The sequence below is a fragment of the Acomys russatus genome, chromosome 4, assembly GCF_903995435.1.
Source record: "Acomys russatus chromosome 4, mAcoRus1.1, whole genome shotgun sequence".
NCBI classification, from domain to species: Eukaryota; Metazoa; Chordata; class Mammalia; order Rodentia; family Muridae; genus Acomys; species Acomys russatus.
Window position 1 is genome coordinate 28,073,874 of NC_067140.1, and position 20,990 is coordinate 28,094,863.

A 20,990-nucleotide genomic window follows, 5' to 3' on the forward strand; every position below is an offset into this window, starting at 1 on the left:
TCTTAGAGGATTTTGCTTAGTTCTGTGAGAAACTGCCAAACGATTTTTCGAAGTCGCTTTATCATCGTTCATTCCCACCAGCAATAAAGGAGATGTGTTGCCTCTCTACATCGTCACAGCATTTGGTGAATTATAAATAATTTTGGCTATTCTAATAGGTGTGTATTAATATCTCAATGTTTTATAAATCTGCAATTACTTAAGTGACAAACGGTGTTGAACATCTATTCATATGCTCATTTGACATATGTGTGTTTTCTTTGCTGAGGCATATGTACATATTTTTTTTACCCATTTCTATTTGTGCCGTTTGTTTTCTTATTGTTGAGTTTTAAGGATTTTTAAAAAAAAATATGTTTTGAGAATATTGTTTTCCAGTCTGTGTCTTACCTCTTTATTATATATTTTACATAGAAATGATGCCAGTTCTTAAAAGATTTTATTTTACTTATGTGTGCGCGTGTGCGCGCGCGCGCGCGCGTGTGTGCAGGTTTCTGCAGAGGCCAGGTGCATCAGACCCCTCTGGAGGTGGTGTTACAAGAGGACTTGGGTTCTGGGGATCAAATTTGGGTTAGGCTTACTCTCTTATTTCTTACCTGTGGATGTGTAATTATTCCAGCATCTTTTATTGAAAAGACCATCCTTCCTCCATTGAAGTGTGTTTGTCCTTTTATCAAATGCGAGTTTACTGTATTTGTATGGGTCTAACCTGGGCTTTATATTTGATACCGTGAATGTGTTTCCCCCATCGGCCACTTGGTTCCTGTAATTTTAGTAGTAAGTCATGAAATCAGATGGTGTCAGGCCTATACTTTTGTTCTCTTCCATCATTATCGTGTTATCTATTTTGGGTCTTTTGCCATTCTACACAAACTTAAAAAAAAAAAAAAAAGTGTCATCATTTGTTTTCCACCCACACCACAAGCCACAAGCCACAGCAGGCTGAGTGACTCCCTTACAGATGTTGTCTCAGGGTCTTGACCTCGTCAACAGTGTGTAGAGGATGTAGGTGTCGAACCACAGCGACACAGAATAATAGATTGCGGCTTCTCACTCAGCACCGGAGGAACAAAACTCAGGACAATCGACAGGTCGCTCTAAAGGTCCCTTAGACTGAGGTCTATTTTGTAGGCTTCCCTGAAGGGTTGCAAGGTTTGAGTGTGCAGATGGCCATGCCCTGGGCCCCGTGGTCTGGCAAGTGGACTCCTGCAGACGTGGCCACCCGTTTTCTGCCGTGGAGGCTGTGTCGCCCCTTTAAGAGAATCCCCGGCCGCACATGCTCAGTTCAGCCACGGTGCACGCAGGCGCAGAGGCAGCAGCGGATGTTTACAGCGGCGGAGGTCGACGCGAAGCGACCGAAGCCCCCGAAGAGCTGCTGTCGGGGTCTAAGCCAGAGGGCCGCTGAGCGCCCGCCGAGGTAGAGCCGTCTCTGCCCCTCGGACCTTTCTCCGTATCCCGTCTCCAGCTCTGGCTCTCCATCCCCCAGCGTCCCTGTCTCTTAGCATCTCCGAGAGTTCGAACCCCAGAGCCTGAGCCTCTCCCTCTTTCTCCCTCCCCTCCCGTCCTCCCATTTCCCCCCCCCCCCCCCGTCTCCCTGCCTAGCACCCTCCACACCTCCCCTCCAGCGTGTCCCCCCACCCCCCGTCCCAGCTGCCTGTTGCTTACTCTGTTTGCCTGTTTGTGATTAAGTAGGAAATGTTGGCAATTAGCGTGAGGGCAAGTCGTAGGAGGTTTGAAGCAAAGTCCACCTTGGGTGGTTATTTGGAAAAAGGCAGAGTACCCAGCAGAGGGGAAAGGAATGACTCGGCTGGAGAGAACTCGGATGGGCCTGGACCCTTTGTTTGGTTTTTATTAGGCCTGGGGCTCTGCCATCGACACAGTCATCTGAGGATCTTCCCCGCTGCTCCCTTGGGCCCGCACAGTTGTTCTCCGTTCTTGTCATGGAAGACGTGGCAAAAGTGGGCCCCGTCCTGCTGTTTGGTAGCCTGTCTTCCTAGAACGAGGTAATTAAGAGGCCAGCACTGGCTAGGTGCAGGGGGGATTGAAATGGGCCCTCTGAGGTGGTGGGTTCTGGCTTCTTTCTTGGCCCTTGCTGGCAGAGTTATGGGAGGAAATTCTTTTTTCTTTCTTTTTTTCCAATTCTGGTAGTTCCTAAGCTTTTGTATGCACAAAACAAGAGGAGTTGTCCCCAGTCAGCATATACTATGAGTCAGATGCAGACTGCAAACAGTATGCACTTGGGGCATACCCTCCAAGAGTCCTGGCTGTCAAGGCAAGAAGCCTCCGGTATTTCCATCGTTCTGCTTGCAGGATGATGGTTTGGGGGGCCCCATTTCCCCGGCAAGAGGTCCCCTTACGAAGTGGCATCCGTGCCTGCTTGTGTGGCTTTCCAAAATGCAGCGCAGGTGTAAGCAGGGCGCCTTCAGTCCGCCTTCACTTGGGTTGTCGCTGGCCATTTTCTACCTCTGCTCAGTGTTTCCTGTGCCCCCCTGTTCTGCTGTCCCGTGCTGATCGCCTCTGAGTAGGAACTGTAGTAAGCATTGCAGCAAGTGGTAAAGTGTGTAGTGTAGTGAAGGAAGGGCAGCCTCTCCTAAAAATGATTCTTTGCCTTTGTTCGGAATCTCCTGCATTGCATTATTGGGTTTGGAGAGAGTGTTTTCAAATGTGTTGTCCGTTGTTTTGTTGTTGACATGGTAGCCGATCCTGTCTGTCTCAGCAGGAAGCAGCGATGCTTCCATGCAAGTCAGCATTAGATTGTCAGACAAAGCTAATAGTAAGCATCAGATGCTGTCCTTCACCCACTCCTCACCAACAGCAATGGCCAGGGCCACCTTGGTGGTCTATGTGGTCTAGAGAGTGATCTGCCATCTGTAGCGTGGCCTGCAACAGCCATCTGTTTCAAATGAGTGAGTTTATTAAGTATACATAGTAAGAAAAAGTAAAAAGAACTAGTGGACAGTGACAGAAGTAGTAGATAGCCAACCGTTGTCAAGGTGAGTGCGAGCATCTAGTGGGGATTTAGCCCCATTGAGAGACGAAACAAAGAGTAACAGCAGGAGTCATCTGAGAAAGTCCCATCTGAGAGCCCCAGGGGAGGCCTCCAAGGTCCTTAGATGCAGATAGCATCATCAAGCTGGGCACGTAGAGCCCTCTCAAAGGTGAGGCCGTCAGCCGGAGTTGCCAGCAGTACTTCCTCTCCGTGCATGAGATTTCCATGGCTGGATTTCCGGCTTCCTGTTCCTACCAAGGCATTTTTATACCATGCTTAAGCACTGCTCTTGTCAAAGGCTAACGTTTTAGCTATTCTCAAGGACACCGCGTTTTACTCTTTGGGCTGTTTTGCTCCTCATTTCTCCCCATCATAGGATTAGGTACCCGCCAGACCCAGGAAAAGGTCCCTTGGAGAACATTTGGCGACCACTGGAAGCAAATATGTTGGAGTTGGTAGGAGAAGGTCCTTGCTCTCGTCGGCTGCTTTCAACAGACTTACACAGCACATGACAATAGACTGATAAAATGCACATTATACTTGATTAACAAAGTATTAACAAGAAGTTAAGAAAGAATACCTTGTTGTTGTAGATTTGTGTGTCTGTAGCACAAAACAAGCCTTTGGCTACACAGTGCTGGCTTTCACCTCAACTCTTGCTGCCTGACTGTGAACAGTTTAGTAAGTAGGCTAGCTTGCCTCACCTTTTGATGTTTAATGTCTTGTTGACTGGTGGCTGGTCACTATGAAAGATTATTTCTGTTTTTACTGTAGCCTTGACTGTCCTGAACTGGCTTTGTAGACCAGGCTGGCCTCGAACTCATAGCAGTCCGCTTGCCTCTGCTTTCCAAGTGCTGGGATTAAAGGCGTGCGCCACCACACCCGGCCTGAAATTCTGTTCTTCAGTAGAGTAATATTTCACATCAGGAAAAGTTCAGTAACAAACACCTAGAACAAAATGAAATACATGTAACGTGATAGCTGCTGAAGATTGTTAGTTGGTGGGACTGAGACACAGACAGAATATATGCAGGGTGACGAGGGTGACAGTCTGGATTCAGTGGGATATGTGATCTTCAAAGGTCCTTTCCTAAATTGGCCTGTAAGCAATCCATCACTCTATTTTCAACTGGTGTCCCAAATTCGAACATGACCGTGTAAGGTCAGGAGCATAGCAGTAACTAAGTGGCTTATCCAAGATTAAGCCCGACCTTATTAGCACTAGGGAATCGTTAAAGCCAGGACAAGGGCTCTGAATTCACTTTAAAAGTAGGTTAAAGTTTAGTAATTGAACCATGATTTGAAAAATTATTCTTTGATCCACAAAGCGAGTTCCAGGACAGCCAGGGCTATACAGAGAAGTCCTGTCTCACCCCACCCCCCACCTCCCAAATCTGTTATTTGTATTGATGATTTCATAAAAATGGAAAAGAAATTGTATCAAGACAGTTTTTACCTGTTGTAAGGTGCCAGAGTGGTAGCTGATTTTCACTCAAAGGCTTAGTTCTCCTACTCTGACCAGTTGTCCACATGGGTGTTTATAGGGCCTGTCTCCAGTGTGCACATGGGTGTGTATAGGGCCTGTCTCCAGTATGCACATGGGTGTGTATACGGTCTGTCTCCAGTGTGCACATGGGTGTGTATAGGGCCTGTCTCCAGTGTGCACATGGTGTGTATACGGTCTGTCTCCAGTGTGCACATGGGTGTGTATAGGGCCTGTCTCCAGTGTGCACATGGTGTGTATACGGTCTGTCTCCAGTGTGCACATGGGTGTGTATAGGGCCTGTCTCCAGTGTGCAAATGGTGTGTATACGGTCTGTCTCCAGTGTGCACATGGGTGTGTATAGGGCCTGTCTCCAGTGTGCACATGGTGTGTATACGGTCTGTCTCCAGTGTGCACATGGGTGTGTATAGGGCCTGTCTCCAGTGTGCACATGGGTGTGTATAGGGCCTGTCTCCAGTGTGCACATGGGTGTGTTTAGGGCCTGTCTCCAGTGTGCACAGGGGTGTGTATAGGGTCTGTCTTCAGTGTGCACATGGGTGTGTATAGGTCCTGTCTCCAGTGTGCACATGGGTGTGTATAGGGCCTGTCTCCAGTGTGCACATGGGTGTGTATAGGGCCTGTCTCCAGTGTGCACATGGGTGTGTATAGGGTCTGTCTCCAGTGTGCACATGGGTGTGTATAGGGCCTGTCTCCAGTGTGCATATGGGTGTGTATAGGGTCTGTCTCCAGTGTGCATATGGGTGTGTATACGGTCTGTCTCCAGTGTGCACATGGGTGTGTGTAGGGTCTGTCTCCAGTGTGCACATGGGTGTGTATAGGGCCTGTCTCCAGTGTGGACATGGGTGTGTATAGGGCCTGTCTCCAGTGTGCACATGGGTGTGTGTAGGGCCTGTCTCCAGTGTGCACATGGGTGTGTATAGGGCCTGTCTCCAGTGTGCATATGGGTGTGTATAGGGTCTGTCTCCAGTGTGCATATGGGTGTGTATAGGGTCTGTCTCAGTGTGCACATGGGTGTGTATAGGGCCTGTCTCCAGTGTGGACATGGGTGTGTATAGGGCCTGTCTCCAGTGTGCATATGGGTGTGTATAGGGTCTGTCTCCAGTGTGCACATGGGTGTGTATAGGGCCTGTCTCCAGTGTGCACATGGGTGTGTGTAGGGCCTGTCTCCAGTGTGGACATGGGTGTGTTTAGGGCCTGTCTCCAGTGTGGACATGGGTGTGTTTAGGGCCTGTCTCCAGTGTGCACATGGGTGTGTATAGGGCCTATCTCCAGTGTGCACATGGGTGTGTGTAGGGCCTATCTCCAGTGTGCACATGGGTGTGTGTAGGGCCTGTCTCCAGTGTGCACATGGGTGTGTATAGGTCCTGTCTCCAGTGTGCACATGGGTGTGTATAGGGTCTGTCTCCAGTGTGCACATGGGTGTGTATAGGGCCTGTCTCCAGTGTGCATATGGGTGTGTATAGGGTCTGTCTCCAGTGTGCATATGGGTGTGTATACGGTCTGTCTCCAGTGTGCACATGGGTGTGTGTAGGGTCTGTCTCCAGTGTGCACATGGGTGTGTATAGGGCCTGTCTCCAGTGTGGACATGGGTGTGTATAGGGCCTGTCTCCAGTGTGCACATGGGTGTGTGTAGGGCCTGTCTCCAGTGTGCACATGGGTGTGTATAGGGCCTGTCTCCAGTGTGCATATGGGTGTGTATAGGGCCTGTCTCCAGTGTGCACATGGGTGTGTATAGGGCCTGTCTCCAGTGTGCACATGGGTGTGTATAGGGTCTGTCTCCAGTGTGCACATGGGTGTGTATAGGGCCTGTCTCCAGTGTGCATATGGGTGTGTATAGGGTCTGTCTCCAGTGTGCATATGGGTGTGTATACGGTCTGTCTCCAGTGTGCACATGGGTGTGTGTAGGGTCTGTCTCCAGTGTGCACATGGGTGTGTATAGGGCCTGTCTCCAGTGTGGACATGGGTGTGTATAGGGCCTGTCTCCAGTGTGCACATGGGTGTGTGTAGGGCCTGTCTCCAGTGTGCACATGGGTGTGTATAGGGCCTGTCTCCAGTGTGCATATGGGTGTGTATAGGGTCTGTCTCCAGTGTGCATATGGGTGTGTATAGGGTCTGTCTCAGTGTGCACATGGGTGTGTATAGGGCCTGTCTCCAGTGTGGACATGGGTGTGTATAGGGCCTGTCTCCAGTGTGCACATGGGTGTGTGTAGGGCCTGTCTCCAGTGTGCACATGGGTGTGTATAGGGCCTGTCTCCAGTGTGCACATGGGTGTGTGTAGGGCCTGTCTCCAGTGTGGACATGGGTGTGTTTAGGGCCTGTCTCCAGTGTGGACATGGGTGTGTTTAGGGCCTGTCTCCAGTGTGCACATGGGTGTGTATAGGGCCTATCTCCAGTGTGCACATGGGTGTGTGTAGGGCCTATCTCCAGTGTGCAAATGGGTGTGTGTAGGGCCTGTCTCCAGTGTGCACATGGGTGTGTATAGGGCCTGTCTCCAGTGTGCACATGGGTGTGTATAGGTCCTGTCTCCAGTGTGCACATGGGTGTGTATACGGTCTGTCTCCAGTGTGCACATGGGTGTGTATACGGTCTGTCTCCAGTGTGCACATGGGTGTGTATAGGGCCTGTCTCCAGTGTGCACATGGGTGTGTATAGGGCCTGTCTCCAGTGTGCACATGGGTGTGTATAGGGCCTGTCTCCAGTGTGCATATGGGTGTGTATAGGGTCTGTCTCCAGTGTGCATATGGGTGTGTATAGGGTCTGTCTCAGTGTGCACATGGGTGTGTATAGGGCCTGTCTCCAGTGTGCACATGGGTGTGTGTAGGGCCTGTCTCCAGTGTGGACATGGGTGTGTTTAGGGCCTGTCTCCAGTGTGGACATGGGTGTGTTTAGGGCCTGTCTCCAGTGTGCACATGGGTGTGTATAGGGCCTATCTCCAGTGTGCACATGGGTGTGTGTGGGGCCTGTCTCCAGTGTGCACATGGGTGTGTGTAGGGCCTGTCTCCAGTGTGCACATGGGTGTGTATAGGGCCTATCTCCAGTGTGCACATGGGTGTGTGTAGGGCCTGTCTCCAGTGTGCCAGAGAGAAACTAAGGGAAGAGCGACCATAACAGTTTTTTTGTTGTATTGTTTGAGACAGGTTCTTACATAGTTCATGCTGGTGGCCTGGAACTCACTGAAGATGACCTTGAACTCCTGAACAGGAGCTGCTTTGAATCAGAACGCCTGCCGTCTTCTTGTGGTTCGATAGACCTCTCCTCAGCAGTTTATATCAGCGTCACTGTCTTGCAAGAAGTAAAGCTATTAGTTTGAAAAAGTCACCTGAGGTCAGTATAAAACCGGGGAGGATATTTTTCCTTTTCTAGGAAGAAAAAGACCTCTTCAGGGTAAAGGATATTCCCTGTTCGCTGGACAGGGAAGATGAGAAGTGAACTTCTAAGAGAGCAGGGGAAACTGCAGGGAAGTAGGGCACAAAGTGCTGCCAGCGACCCCTTCTGCTGCTCAACTTGAGCCTCGAGAGGGATTTTGTATTTGTTACAGTTTTTGTATTTGTCATAATGTGTAGTTTTGTGGTTATTTTTACCTGAAAATTAAACATCCGAGTAACCAAATCAGTAGGTTGGATGGAATACTTCTTGTGAGTGAGTTCATGTGTACATTGAGATGTAGGACTAAGTTAATTTTGGGATACCATTTAAATTTGAATTTCTGGATAGCTCAGCAGGTAAAGGTATCTGCAACCCAGCCCAAAGATCTTAGTTTCATCCGGAGGATCCCTAGGGGTCACTCTTGCAAATTGTGGCACTTAAGGGCCAGCATACATACCTCCTAAATAAAATAATAAATATAAATTTGTTTTTTTTTTTTTTTTTTTTTTTGAGACAGGGTTTCTCTGTGTAGCTTTGGCTGTCCTAGACTTACTTTGTAGTCTAAATGTAAATTTTTTAAAAATTGAATTTCAATCAAACATCAAATGGCTTATTTGCGGTTACCTTAAATTTCCAGTGGAGCTTTTTTTTTCTAATTAAAAAATTATGGTGTGTGTGGGCTCACACGAGCCATTGTGTGCATGGTGTGGTGTATGGGCTCATATACGGTGTGTGTGGGCTCACATGTGCCACCATGTGCATAGTGAGATCAGAGGGCAACTTTCTAGGTCCTGGGGAGTGAGCTCAGGTCATGGGCCTTGTGTGGCAAGTGCTTTACCACTGACCTTTCCCTCTGGCCCTGTAATCCTTGCGCCCAGTCCTAGCATCTTTGGAGGGTGAAGTAGTTATTGACAAAAGATGCTCCCATCTTTATTACATTCGGAACTCATAATGTAGGGAGAGCATGTGTTTAGAGCTCTTGTTGTTTTGCTCCTGCCCTTAATGTAAATAGTTATTAAAACTTTAACTGCAGTCTTGAACATGGGCGGTGCTGTGAGTGCAGGCGAGGACAACGACGAACTCATTGACAACCTGAAGGAAGCCCAGTACATCCGGACCGACTTGGTAGAGCAGGCTTTCCGAGCCATTGACCGAGCAGATTATTATCTTGAAGAATTTAAAGAAAATGCATACAAAGATTTAGCGTGGAAACACGGCAACATTCATCTCTCAGCGCCGTGCATCTACTCGGAGGTGATGGAGGCGCTGGACCTGCAGCCTGGCCTCTCCTTCCTGAACTTGGGCAGCGGCACTGGCTACCTCAGCTCCATGGTGGGCCTCATTTTAGGTGAGCAGTGTGGGTACAGTCACTTTAGGTAGAAGATCCTACAGGCTGGCTGCGTGCCCTGGTGGAGGCCGTGGGCGTCCCAGCAGTTGTCTGGAGCCGGGTGGTGGATGACCGGGCAATACCCCCTTGTAGGCTGGGGGAGGGGTGTCTTTTCTGCCTTCTCCCACCTGTACTGCTGCACTCTGCTGTGAATGGTAGAGACCAGCAGCGCTGTGCTAATCATGACTGTATGTGATTTCTTGATTTAATCTAACCACTCTTTTGCTCTTTTTTTCCACTGAATGTCATTAAAATCCTTTGGTAGTTGAAGTTCTTTGTAATAATTTCTTCCTTTTCTTTTCTTTTCTTTTTTTCCTTTCTATTAAAAGAGTAATAAGTTTATGTATTTTAAAGGACTTTTCAGAGATGGAAGTGATTTATTGTGTTGCTGTATTTGGAGACATTTAGGCTGTTTTCTCTACAAGTTGTAAGAATGGACTTATGAGTATGGCCACTTCTGATACTGTTATCAGGGTGTCAGCTGAAGAGCTATTGAGTTCCTGCTGTGTGTAAAATGTTAGAGTGGGGCAGAGACTTCAGGTGTTGCTTGCTTTTCTTCTTAATTGAAACGATTTTTAATCTTAATTTGTCTTTGATTGGCTAAGCCCATGGTTTTGACTAGGGGAAATAGATAATAAAACTGCCTGTTAAAAATACTATTGAAGGGCTAAAGAGATGGCTCAGTGGTTAAGAGCACTGGCTGCTCTTCCAGAGGACCTGGGTTCAGTGTCCAGCACACAGATGGCAGCTCACAACTGTCTGTAACTCCAATACCAGAGGATCCAACACCCAGGACATACATGCAGGCCAAACCCTATGCAGGCAAAGTTACATAAATAGATTTTTAAAGTGCTATTGAAAAGAGCTGCCGGGCATGGTGGCACATGCCTTTAATCCCAGTACTCAGGAGGCAGAGGCAGGAGTGCTGATGTGAGTTTGAGGCCAGCCAGGTCTACAAAGAGAGTCTAGGACAGCCAAGGCTACACAGGGAAACCGTGTCTTGAAAAAAATCAAAGAAAGAAAAGAGCCTATGAAGCTGAGGAGATGGCTCAGATGTGTAAATATTATACAAACATGAAGACCTGGGTTCAAACACCCAGAACACATGTTTAAAAAAAAAAGGCCAGGTGCCGCAGTATCTGTAACCTCAGAGCTGCCAAAAAGAGATAGGATTCTAGGGTTGCTTGGCCAGTTTAGGTGAGTTGTGACCTCAGGGTTCAGTGGGACCCTGTAACGTGGGGAATGGGGGGTACCTGACATTCACTTCTGTCATGAACACTCATGGATGTGTGCATCTAGGCACAAGTGTGTGACACACACACACACCTTAATGCCTAGGAAAGAGTCAGCCTGGAGACACTGGCACTCAGTACGCCAGCAGTGATGATGTGCTTTGAAAGACAGATAAATCCATTTACAAGTTTCAGTAGTAAATACGGGTTTGTCAGTAAAAGCTACTACTCTTGGCTTCCCCCCTTCAATTTGCAAATATTTAATGTTTTGAGAGCTTTTTGGGAAGCCCAGGCATCAAAAAAAAAAAAAAAAAAAAAAAAAAAAAAAAAAAAAAAAGAAAGAAAGAAAGAAAGAAAGAAAGGAAGAAAAAGAAAACAAACAAAAGACCTGTTTTAATGGATGGAAGCTATACTACTCATTGAAAGACTCCCTTGGGTAGTTTAGAGCCACGAATGTGCTGAGACCACAGAACCGTGTGAGTTCCTGTAATTACACATTTGAAGAATTATCTGTGTTGTAATTAAGAAAGTACAGAAAACAAACGAGCAAGAGTTCTTTTCCTCTTCTGAGAGCTCTGTTATTCTCAACCCTTTCAGGTCCCTTCGGTGTGAACCATGGGGTGGAGCTTCATTCCGATGTGACTGAGTATGCAAAGCAGAAGCTGGACGTGTTCATCAGAACAAGTGACAGCTTTGACAAGTGCGGCCAGACGCTGCCCGACGGGTCAAAGTGTTTGATACAGTCACTAGTTACAGATAGTGTTAGTCTTGGGTAGACAAAGCTAGTTTATATTAGCATGCAGATGCCAGCAAACGGTTAAAGCGTACTTGCATGATCCCAGGTTACATGTGCACCTACCCTAGCTACTGTTTTAACATTCTCTGGTATTAATAGCTTTATGGGTTTTTTTCCCCCCTGTTATTTTTTGGTTCTTTGTGACAAGGTCTCTTCAACAGCCCTGGCTGTCCTGGGACTCACTGTGTAGACCTAGCTGGCCTCAAACTCACAGAGATCCACCTGCCTCCGTCTTCTGAGTGCTGGAATTAAAAGCATGTGACACCACACCTGGACAGCTCTGTGTTTTATAATTTATGATACTTAACATCAATTTTCCATTAGTATAATAAGACAAAAAAATTCATTTTGTTCAGTTTTCATGTTCCATTATAGAAAATGTTTGTCACCTAATTGTTTTAAAAATATAGTTATGGGTTTTTGAACAGTTTGTGTAGTAGCTCTTTGTGTTTAAAATGTGCCACTAAAGTTCTTAAAGAATGGGAGTTTAAAGCTGGGCATGGTGGCGCACGCCTTTAATCCCAGCACTCAGGAGACAGGCAGGCAGATCACTGTGAGTTCGAGGCCGGGCTGGTCTACAAAATGAGTCCAGGATAGCCAGGGCTACACAGAGAGACCCTGTCTTGAAAAACTAAACAACCAAAACCAAAGCAAAGCAAAACAAAAAAGGGAATTTCAGAGAATAAAAAGTAGGTTTTGTTTTGTTTTTTGTTGGTGGAGAAACAGGCAAATCTTTGTGAGTTTGAGCAGTTTAGTCTTCATGGCAAGTCCCGGGCTAGCAAGTAGAGAGAGCCTGTTTAAAAAAAAAAAAAAGTGCTTTTTAAAACCCTGTTGGGGCTGACAACATGGCTTGGGAGGTAAAGGCACTTATTCCCCAGAGTGATGACTTGAGTTTGATCTCTGGGACCCACCTGGTAAAAGAACTGATTCCCACAGGTGTCCTCTGAAATCTTCGTGCATTCTGTGGCACACTGATGCACACACACACACGTGCACACAAAATCTAATAAAATCTCTAGTTGCTGATCATTGTAAAAATAGTGAAAAGTAATAGCTGATGTTGCTTTGTATTTGGATCCTGTTGGAACATTCATTTTCATTCTATTTTGTGTGTAATGTATAAGGTTCTATTTATATAGTAAATTTCTATTTGGAAGTTTAGCTTCTAGCTCCTGTGTCTGCAAAGTTACATTGTTCTGTGATTCTGTAGTTAAAATGTGGCCTGTGGCAAGCACACATTTGTTGTATGTACTCATTGCAGCTATCCATGTAGTTACAGAAAACTTCTTTTCCTTGCAGGTTTGACTTCTGTGAACCTTCCTTTGTCACAGGCAATTGCCTGGAGATTGCCCCAGACTGCTGCCAGTATGACCGTGTGTACTGTGGGGCTGGAGTGCAGAAAGAGCATGAGGATTACATGAAGAACCTTCTCAAAGTCGGAGGCATCCTCGTCATGCCCTTGGAGGAGAAGGTCAGGCTTTCCACATAGCTGGCGCTGTGTGCGGCCTCCCTCAGGGTCAGTGTGTGTGTCTACACAGCTGACACTGTGTAAGGTCTCCCTCAGGGTCAGTGTGTGTGTGTCTACACAGCTGACATTGTGTAAGGTCTCCCTCAGGGTCAATGTGTGTGTCTACACAGCTGACATTGTGTAAGGTCTCCCTCAGGGTCAGTGTGTGTGTCTACACAGCCAATGCTGTGTAAGGTCTCCCTCAGGGTCAGTGTGTGTGTCTACACAGCCAACGCTGTGTAAGGTCTCCCTCAGGGTCAGTGTGTGTGTCTACACAGCTGACACTGTGTAAGGTCTCCCTCAGGGTCATTGTGTGTGTCTACACAGCTGACGCTGTGTAAGGTCTCCCTCAGGGTCATTGTGTGTGTCTACACAGCTGACGCTGTGTAAGGTCTCCCTCAGGGTCAGTGTGTGTGTCTACACAGCCAACGCTGTGTAAGGTCTCCCTCAGGGTCAGTGTGTGTGTTACTCTTAATGTAGCCGCTGCCATTTTATTAACCAAGGACAGGTATGGCTGTTCCTGGAGCTTCCATACTCTTTGCACCATGTGTGAACCTTCTCTTACTGCCTTTTTCTCTCACACTTGTTTTTCTTTGTTTTCTTCTTTCCTTCTCCCTACTTTTTCCTCCTTTTCCTTCTCTTCACCCCAGCTTCCCCCACACCTTTCTTTTGATTTTTATGGGTCCTGTTGGTGGCGGGGATGAAGCCGACTGAGGCTTGTCCTGCAAGCCGGTCACACAGAGCAGAGAAGACTGTTGTAGGTTCCGCGGTGGGGACGCTAGGCTGAGTTTTTTCAGCCTTCAGGAGCCTCTGGGGATCTCCTGTCTCCACCTTCTGAAGGTTGGGGTTGCAGGTTGACCATACCACTTGGCCATACTCCTGGTTCTGGGGATGGGAACTCTGGTCTTCGTGTGTGCGTGACAAGGACTTTATCAACCAGACCATCTTCCTAGCCCTTGTGATTTTTTAATCTGTTTTTCTTTTTATATTTTCTTTGCAACTGATTTGTTTGGTAACTAGGGTTTTGGTCTCCTGGTGTTTCTAGACTCTGGATTTTGCAGTCCGTAGATCTCGGTGGTGGTGAATTGCGTGTTGTTCTATGCTTTGTGTTTTCTCCCTGTTGGTAGTTAGATCTAGAGGCTTGGCAGAGTTTACCTTTGTCATGTTTTGATGGAGAACAAAAGAATAAAAGCCACGTATTAAAAACCACATAGTATGTTAGTGGCATAGAACCTACACATACCCTCCTTTGTGCTTTCTAATATCTGAAAGGGTGTCAGGGCTGTGCACATAGTTTTTTCTTGCCTGCTTAGGGCATAATGACCAGCAGAACATCCCTGTTGACTTTTTGATATTTTTGTAGCAGTCGCTTGTCTATCCAGGACAGCTCCACTTCAGTAGGCACAAGCAGCTTTTCTGGTTACTCATCTTTGTAGAATGATTGTAGCCTAATCCATTGTTTTATTAAGGACTGTAGAATAATACACTTAAATTCTGTATTTGTTTCTGTATTTAGGTGCTGGTTAACTTTGATAAAGAGAAAACCACTCATTGGTGATTTGGTTCCCGTAGAGAATACTTTAGGGATACATTTTGGTTATTAGTGTTCGTTTATTAATTTTCTAAGTAGTGGCTTTTTGTCAAAGGGAGGTGACTAATAAGACTTTGTTTTTTTTTTAGTATCACTACAGAATTTTGATTGAGATCATTTTAGCTCTAGATTAATTTAAAGAGGGTAGGTTTCCTCATACTATTTCCATTTACTTATCAAGATTATGAAATATAGCTTTATAGTCTTTTTTTTTTTTTCATTTTATGGGTTTTTTTTTTTTTTTTTTTTTTTTTTTTTGTTTTTTTTTGAGACAGAGTTTCTCTGTGTGGCCTTGACTGTCATAGACTTGCTTTTGTAGACCAGGCTGGCCTCGAACTCACAGCGATCCACCTGCCTCTGCCTTCTGAGTGCTGGGATTAAAGGCGTGTGCCACCACGCCTGGCTCAGCTTTATAGTTTTATTTAACGTCTCACATATCATTCATGCATCATATTTAATTATTTGATGTTTGTTATAGCTAGAAACTCTACTCTTAAAAAGTTTCTGGGGGGCTGGAGAGATGGCTCAGAGCTTAAGAGCACTGACTGCTCTTTCAGAGGTCCTGAGTTCAATTCCCAGCAACCACGTGGTATCTCACAGCCATCTATAAATTGATCTGATGTCCTCTTCTGGCCTGCAGGAGTACATGCAGGCAGAGCACTATACACATAATAAATATTTTTTAAAAGTTTCTGGGTGATAAAGAGATGGCTCAGCAGTTAAGTGCATACTGATGTTACAGAGGACTTGAGTTCAGACAGCTCACAGAGGTCTGTAACTCCAGATTTGGGCATCTGATACCTCTACTGGACTGTGAGAGTACCGGCACTCACATGTGCACACATGTTTACACACACACACACACACACACACACATAATTTTAAAAATCTTCAAATTTTTCTGGAAAATGTTTTTGCTGTTATCTCTGAACATGATTAATCTTTAGTAATTGTGCTGCTTAACCCTCTTAGATAATCTTAGTTTTCGATGATTTTCTGGGTTAGGTGGGTTTCAGTTCTGTGACCTATTAAGGCCATTTGTAGACTGTCCTAGTCACATTGAACACACAGAGGCTGTGTTGTTTAATTGGATTCTTTGGTGCTAATCCTACAATATGAAGTGCTTTGCCAACCTATGCTTCTGTGATTGAGCCAGCGTGTGCCACTCTACCCGCAAGTGTCGTCCCTGAGAGTGAGGACAAGTTCTCAGGCATCTAGAACGACACATTTATATTGAGGAAAGTCACAGCAACCAGGTTGTAGTCTCTGGCACTTGGGTCTCTCCTGCTCCCTAGCTGCTGCAGGTGCAGATAGTGTGCACTTCAGATGTTTTGTGTCTCGGATGCTACTGCAGCTAACCCTGAGAACAGCGCACAAAATTCAGGGTGACTGGTGAGCTACTGTAGCTGCTGTGCATCTTTGATTAGTTTTACTGGGGACACATCCTTCCTAACCTTCCTCCAGCCACAGTTTCGAATAACCCTAGAAAGTTATTTGGTATGAATTTTATCTTCGTATTTCATTATTTTTTCTTGTAGTCTTTTAACTGGCTTATCATTTGTTGTAATAGAAGGTAGGTCAGGGAGCTTGAGTATGTTCAGGTTAAGCATTTGCATAAGAATATTCGTGTTAGGTCATATCACATTAGGTGATGCATACATAGGCTGCTTCATATTTTAGATTTGATATATAAAAATGATTACACTTAAATATAAGTTTCCAGTAGCCAACATTGTTTTGTCTTTGAGATAGTTGACCAAGATAACACGCACAGGCCCTTCTGCTTGGGAGACAAAAAAGATTCTGGCTGTTTCCTTCGCCCCTCTGGTCCAGCCCTGCCGTTCGGAGTCAGGACAGTCCAGGCTTGTCCAGCTACGTGAGTATAAACAGTCTACCTGTCGCTTATCGCTGATTAGAACTAGAGTAGAAACAAAATGTACAAGAACCCTTTTGGTATTAAAGAGTGTTTACCTCCCCTATTGCACCCTCAAATTATACAAGATATTTTAGACATTTAAAAAGTATCTCTATTTAGCCCATCTTAGATGATTTTAATCTTTTAAATGTATGAGGTATTTGTTGCTGGGTTGCTGGCAATGCTTTGAAAGTAGCAATTTGAGACACACACACACACACACACACACACACACACACACACACACACACGAGCTAACTTTAGGAGCCTCAGGCAGTTTGCCTGCTTGGAATGTGTAGTGGGACCTGAACACAGCCCTCTCTTCCTCACAGAATCTGTCTCACACTGAGCTGTGAGTTCTGCTGTGTGACAGGGACATTTTGTGTAGTCTCCCATCCTTGGCTCCTTTGTGTTGACATCTCCGTGCAGACGCTGCGTGGTGTAGGGTGACATTCATCCTGCTCTTTCATATTGTAAACAGAAATAGGATTTCCAAATGACGAGTGCTCATCATTTGCCGATCACTTTTGGAAACATTTGGAAAGTGTGTGTGTGTGTGTGTGTGTGTGAGAGAGAGAGAGAGAGAGAGAGAGAGAGAGAGAATATGAGTGAGAACTACTATACCTAGTTCTAACCCATACATTTTGGAAAGTTTCTTCCAAAACTACACTTCAATTTGTAGATAATTCATTTAACAAATCGTCATATAACGTAACAAATTGGCATGTCATATAACATAGACAAGGTCTTGAAATTTGCTAAATAGCAACAGTGAAACATATAAAGGAGCTTAGATGACTTGGGAAGGTGTGGAGAGGATGGTGTTATGTTGTCCTTGGCTGTGCTCAGGGTGGGAAGGAATTCCCTTAAGAGAGGAAGAGTAGAAAGGAAAAGTGGAATCAGGGCAAAGTAAGAGGCGCACTCCAGGTGTGGCCACTGTAGGGCATGTGGGAGAGCTGACTGGTATGTGGGTTCAGATGTTACTGAAGATGCTGCACATCTGTATTGCGATGACCCTATCAGTCATGTGATGGTGGATTTGTCAGACTGGTGCTCTGAAATTTTGTTCTCTAAACAAATGTGGCCCATGATAAGGAAGTGCACCATCCTCTGGCACAGTGTCTGCTTTGGAAGACAAGGATTCATGAGAGCATTTGGAAGACTCTGGAGGTCTGGCTTACAATGAATGTCTCTGTGTGAGGGCTTGTCAGGCCTGGGTAGGAACTCTGGGCACGTGCTGTCTCCTGAAATGCTCACTGTGAATGTTGAGTGTCAATATTTGTGTGATTCGGTTGAATTACTAAAGTGGTTAGTTGGGTAGGGTATTTGCAGTTTTTACCTTCCCAGATTTTCCTAGATTGCTCAAGTTGATGAGAGACCACAGGAATAAGAGAAACCATATAGCAAAGCCATCATCCAGGGTACCACGCAGCTTGGACATGGCATTGCCTGGAACATCCTCCTAAATGGCAAACATGCAGGTCAGAGGCAGAAATCAGGCAGAAAGTTGATGGGGTTTTCCCCCATCAGGCAGTTGACGACATCAGCCTCTGGACAGGAAGGGCTCCAGGACACATGGCCTTTCTAAGAAGGAGCAGGAGAGCCTAAGGTATTTTGCTGAGTCTGGGTTTGGCTTGACTTGATTGGGACTAAATTCACCTTGTGGAACTTGTCTATATTATTTATATTTACAGAGTAGATATTAAGCCAAGGGTCAGCAGGCATACTGAGAGAGCAGTGGAGTGTATTGAACCTTTGGGAATGTTCCAAGGCTTAAGGAAGAGAAGCCATAGAGAAGAAGGGCTGGGACCCTGCCCATAGTGACCTGAATCAGTTATTCCCAGTGCCTCCCAGAGAAAGCTGGGTAGGTCACAGCTGACACTTGGGAGCCCAGTGGTCAGCGATGGACTGTTTTAGCATCTTGAGGAAACAGCTGGATTGCAGAGGTTCTGGAACTAATCTTTCTTAAATTGAGTTGCTGAGAGCAGGATACACTACAGGTCGTGGCCTTACCTGCGGGCAAGGAACTGTAAAGCTATCCTGGAGAGAGGACCTGTTCTCAGGGACAGAAGACAAGAGAGAATGGTTGCTGCCTCAAAGAGAGGGAGGAGGCCCTGCTTGTTGTTGGAATCTGGTCTGTAGACCTGCATTCCTACAGGGCACAGGCATTTGGAGGGTTCTAGGCAGGGTTATGATGGTGGTAACTAATGTTGTAGATAACGTGAGAACCTCCTCTATAGGGTGGCCTATTGTTTGTACTGGAAAAAAAGTGATTTAGATTTTCTGCTTAATCTATCTACACTCATGTAAACTATTACAGTAGATTACGGTGTTAGAAATGTAGATTGCTGTATTGTTGAGTGGGTGCTGTTAGGTCATTGAGCAGAGTAAGTAGAGCTGTAAACTAGGCTGCAAGAACAAGCCCCCAAGTTCCAGATTTTACCGCAGACGGAGGCATTTCTTTCCTTTTCAGAGTTAAGAACTAGTGTATTTGCAAATGTCTTTTGAGAAGCACATGTGGTGCAGAGTAGACCACTGGTTGCTATCTGGTTAGAGTGCTCCCCTTTTTTGAAGCCCTTCCAGCAAGTTAGGCGTGGGTCGGCCCCGCCCCCGCCCACAGGCTCTGCCCCTGTCCACAGCACCACCAGCCGTGCGCAGCCTGCAGGACCTGGCCCGGCTTGCCATCCGTGGCAGCATCAAGAGGGCTATGCGCCAGGAAGCCACCAGAGGAGGTGGGCTGAAGAGCACACCTGTGTTTAAAAGGAGGCGGGTCCGTCGCAGGCGAATGGAGACCATTGTCTTTTTGGACAAAGAGGTTTTTGCCAGTCGAATTTCTAACCCCTCGGATGACACCAGCTGTGAGGATGCTGAGGAGGATCGGCCAGTGCCAGAGAGGACCTTACGGGAGGCCAAGCCTGAGCCACCAGTGAACTTCCTTCGTCAGAGGGTTCTGCGCCTCCCTTTACCTGACCCCCTGAAGTACTACCTGCTGTATTACAGGGAAAAGTGAGCAGTGGGGGCGGCCCGGGTACCCAGAGGGAACTGCTGGCCAGATGCATACATCTATCCCCTTCTTGGTCCCTGTCTGTCCTTTATAATTTTTCATGCAATGGTGTGATTTATTTAAGCACAATCCAACAAGAAACCACATAGAATTGTCTTCCTTGGGGGTGGGGCGAGGTGCACATCTTGTTGGGCGCCTTGGGAACTGCATGATGTCTGCTCCTTATGCAGGCAAACTTAAGGCCTTGAGGCCTGAGCTGACTGGGTCCTGTGTGACGCAAGGGGCGAGTCTGTGAAGGTGTACCCTCTTCTTTGGGTGACAAACCACCACCCAGCTTGAATTTTATGTGATGGCTTGATTGCTGGCACTGAGCTCTTCTGAACTTCTCTTGTGATTTTCTAGGTTGAAAAATGTTGAAAATCCTTCCCAATCAAATCTTACGTGAAATGTCAACTGTAATTATTAAAAAGAAACTAAAATGAGATGCAGGAGGAGGAATAAAGTAAAAGCTGCCAGATGCCTCTCTCACGTTTCCAAAGGCTTCCAAGCAATTGCTCTGTCTCCCCACTCCCCAGACCTTCTGTCACTTTATAGGACTCACCATCAAGTGATCTCTTACAGAATTGTCTGAAAGATAAAGGTTCTAGTCCTTAAAAAAAAAAAAAAAAAAAAAAAGAAATGTGTGAGTGATAAGCTTTCCTTGGACCGTAGGAATGATTCATGAGTCACTGAAATGCAAAGACCAGAACATTTTGTCAGGTATTTACAGTGCAGATAGAGAGACTGCAGGGTGTTATGGCCAGCCGTGCTTCTCAGTTTGTGGTCTTTCTTTGATCATATTAGAGTACCTGTTCATAGATTTTTATCTTTTATAATTCTGGGAAAAATTGTTAGTTTTGTAAATTTTCTTAAGAACGGATATATGTATTTTACTAGCTCCATTGCATTAGAGCAGTTTAACTCAGTGACTTGTGAAATCTATTATCTCCAGGCCATTGGCGTTGAGAACTATCAAGTTTAAAAAAAAATTTTTTTTTTAAGCAACCTTTCTGGCTGTCAGAGGGCAAGACTTGAATTTACATTGCTGATTCCAAAAAGCTGTCTCTTTAAAAGAAAAAAAAAGTTTTTATAGCCCAAAGAAAAAATAGTGTAAATTGTTAATAATAAACCCAAATTAGAGTGTTAATTTTGGATTAAGTACTGAGATTTTATGATTTACTTTTAGCTTAGCTTCATGTGACTTGCAGGAAGAAGTTTGATAGCTCCATGATTTCTCTAGCTTAAATGAGTATTTTTTTAAAAGTGAGTTGAATCATTTTTACCACACAGTATATAGCCTGCATGTATAGCTGGGAAGACATATAATGCCCTGCATTAGAAATATAATATACACTTAACATTACTTTAAATATAAGCTATTTAAAGAAATTCCATAGTTGTTTTTTACTTGCCTTTTAACTTCACTGTGGGCTTCTTTTCTGTCAGATGGAGATGCATGCTCTGACTTGACTTGCAAGTGTTTGTAGTTTGCAGATATTTGCTGAGGTTAATTCTAATTGTTAGCTAGACTTTTATGTTACCTGGAAAATTTGGGGCATAAAATTAAATAAATGGTATCTGTGAAGTCTGTACATTAGGTGGTTTGACTGAATTTTTTTCCTGTTATTGAATAGGGGCTACATTTTAAAAAGCCACATTT

The 20,990-nt window shown here is 45.6% G+C and overlaps 1 protein-coding gene across 2 annotated transcripts; it reads left to right on the forward strand.

Moving 5' to 3' along the window:
- Positions 1 to 7,553: 7,553 nt before the first annotated feature.
- On the forward strand, positions 7,554 to 19,539 carry Pcmtd2 (protein-L-isoaspartate (D-aspartate) O-methyltransferase domain containing 2). 2 transcript variants are annotated; one of them, XM_051144058.1, is made up of 6 exons: positions 7,554 to 7,817; positions 8,893 to 9,207; positions 11,076 to 11,178; positions 12,574 to 12,745; positions 16,121 to 16,248; positions 18,927 to 19,192. In XM_051144058.1, the coding sequence occupies exons 2-6, from the start codon at positions 8,901 to 8,903 to the stop codon at positions 19,045 to 19,047; spliced, it is 831 nt and encodes a 276-aa protein (XP_051000015.1). In that variant the 5' UTR covers positions 7,554 to 7,817; positions 8,893 to 8,900; the 3' UTR covers positions 19,048 to 19,192. The 2 variants fall into 2 exon arrangements, with proteins under 2 accessions (XP_051000015.1, XP_051000014.1); XM_051144057.1 differs by having other exon boundaries at positions 7,558 to 7,817; positions 16,125 to 16,248; positions 18,927 to 19,539.
- The last annotated feature ends 1,451 nt before the right edge of the window (positions 19,540 to 20,990 follow it).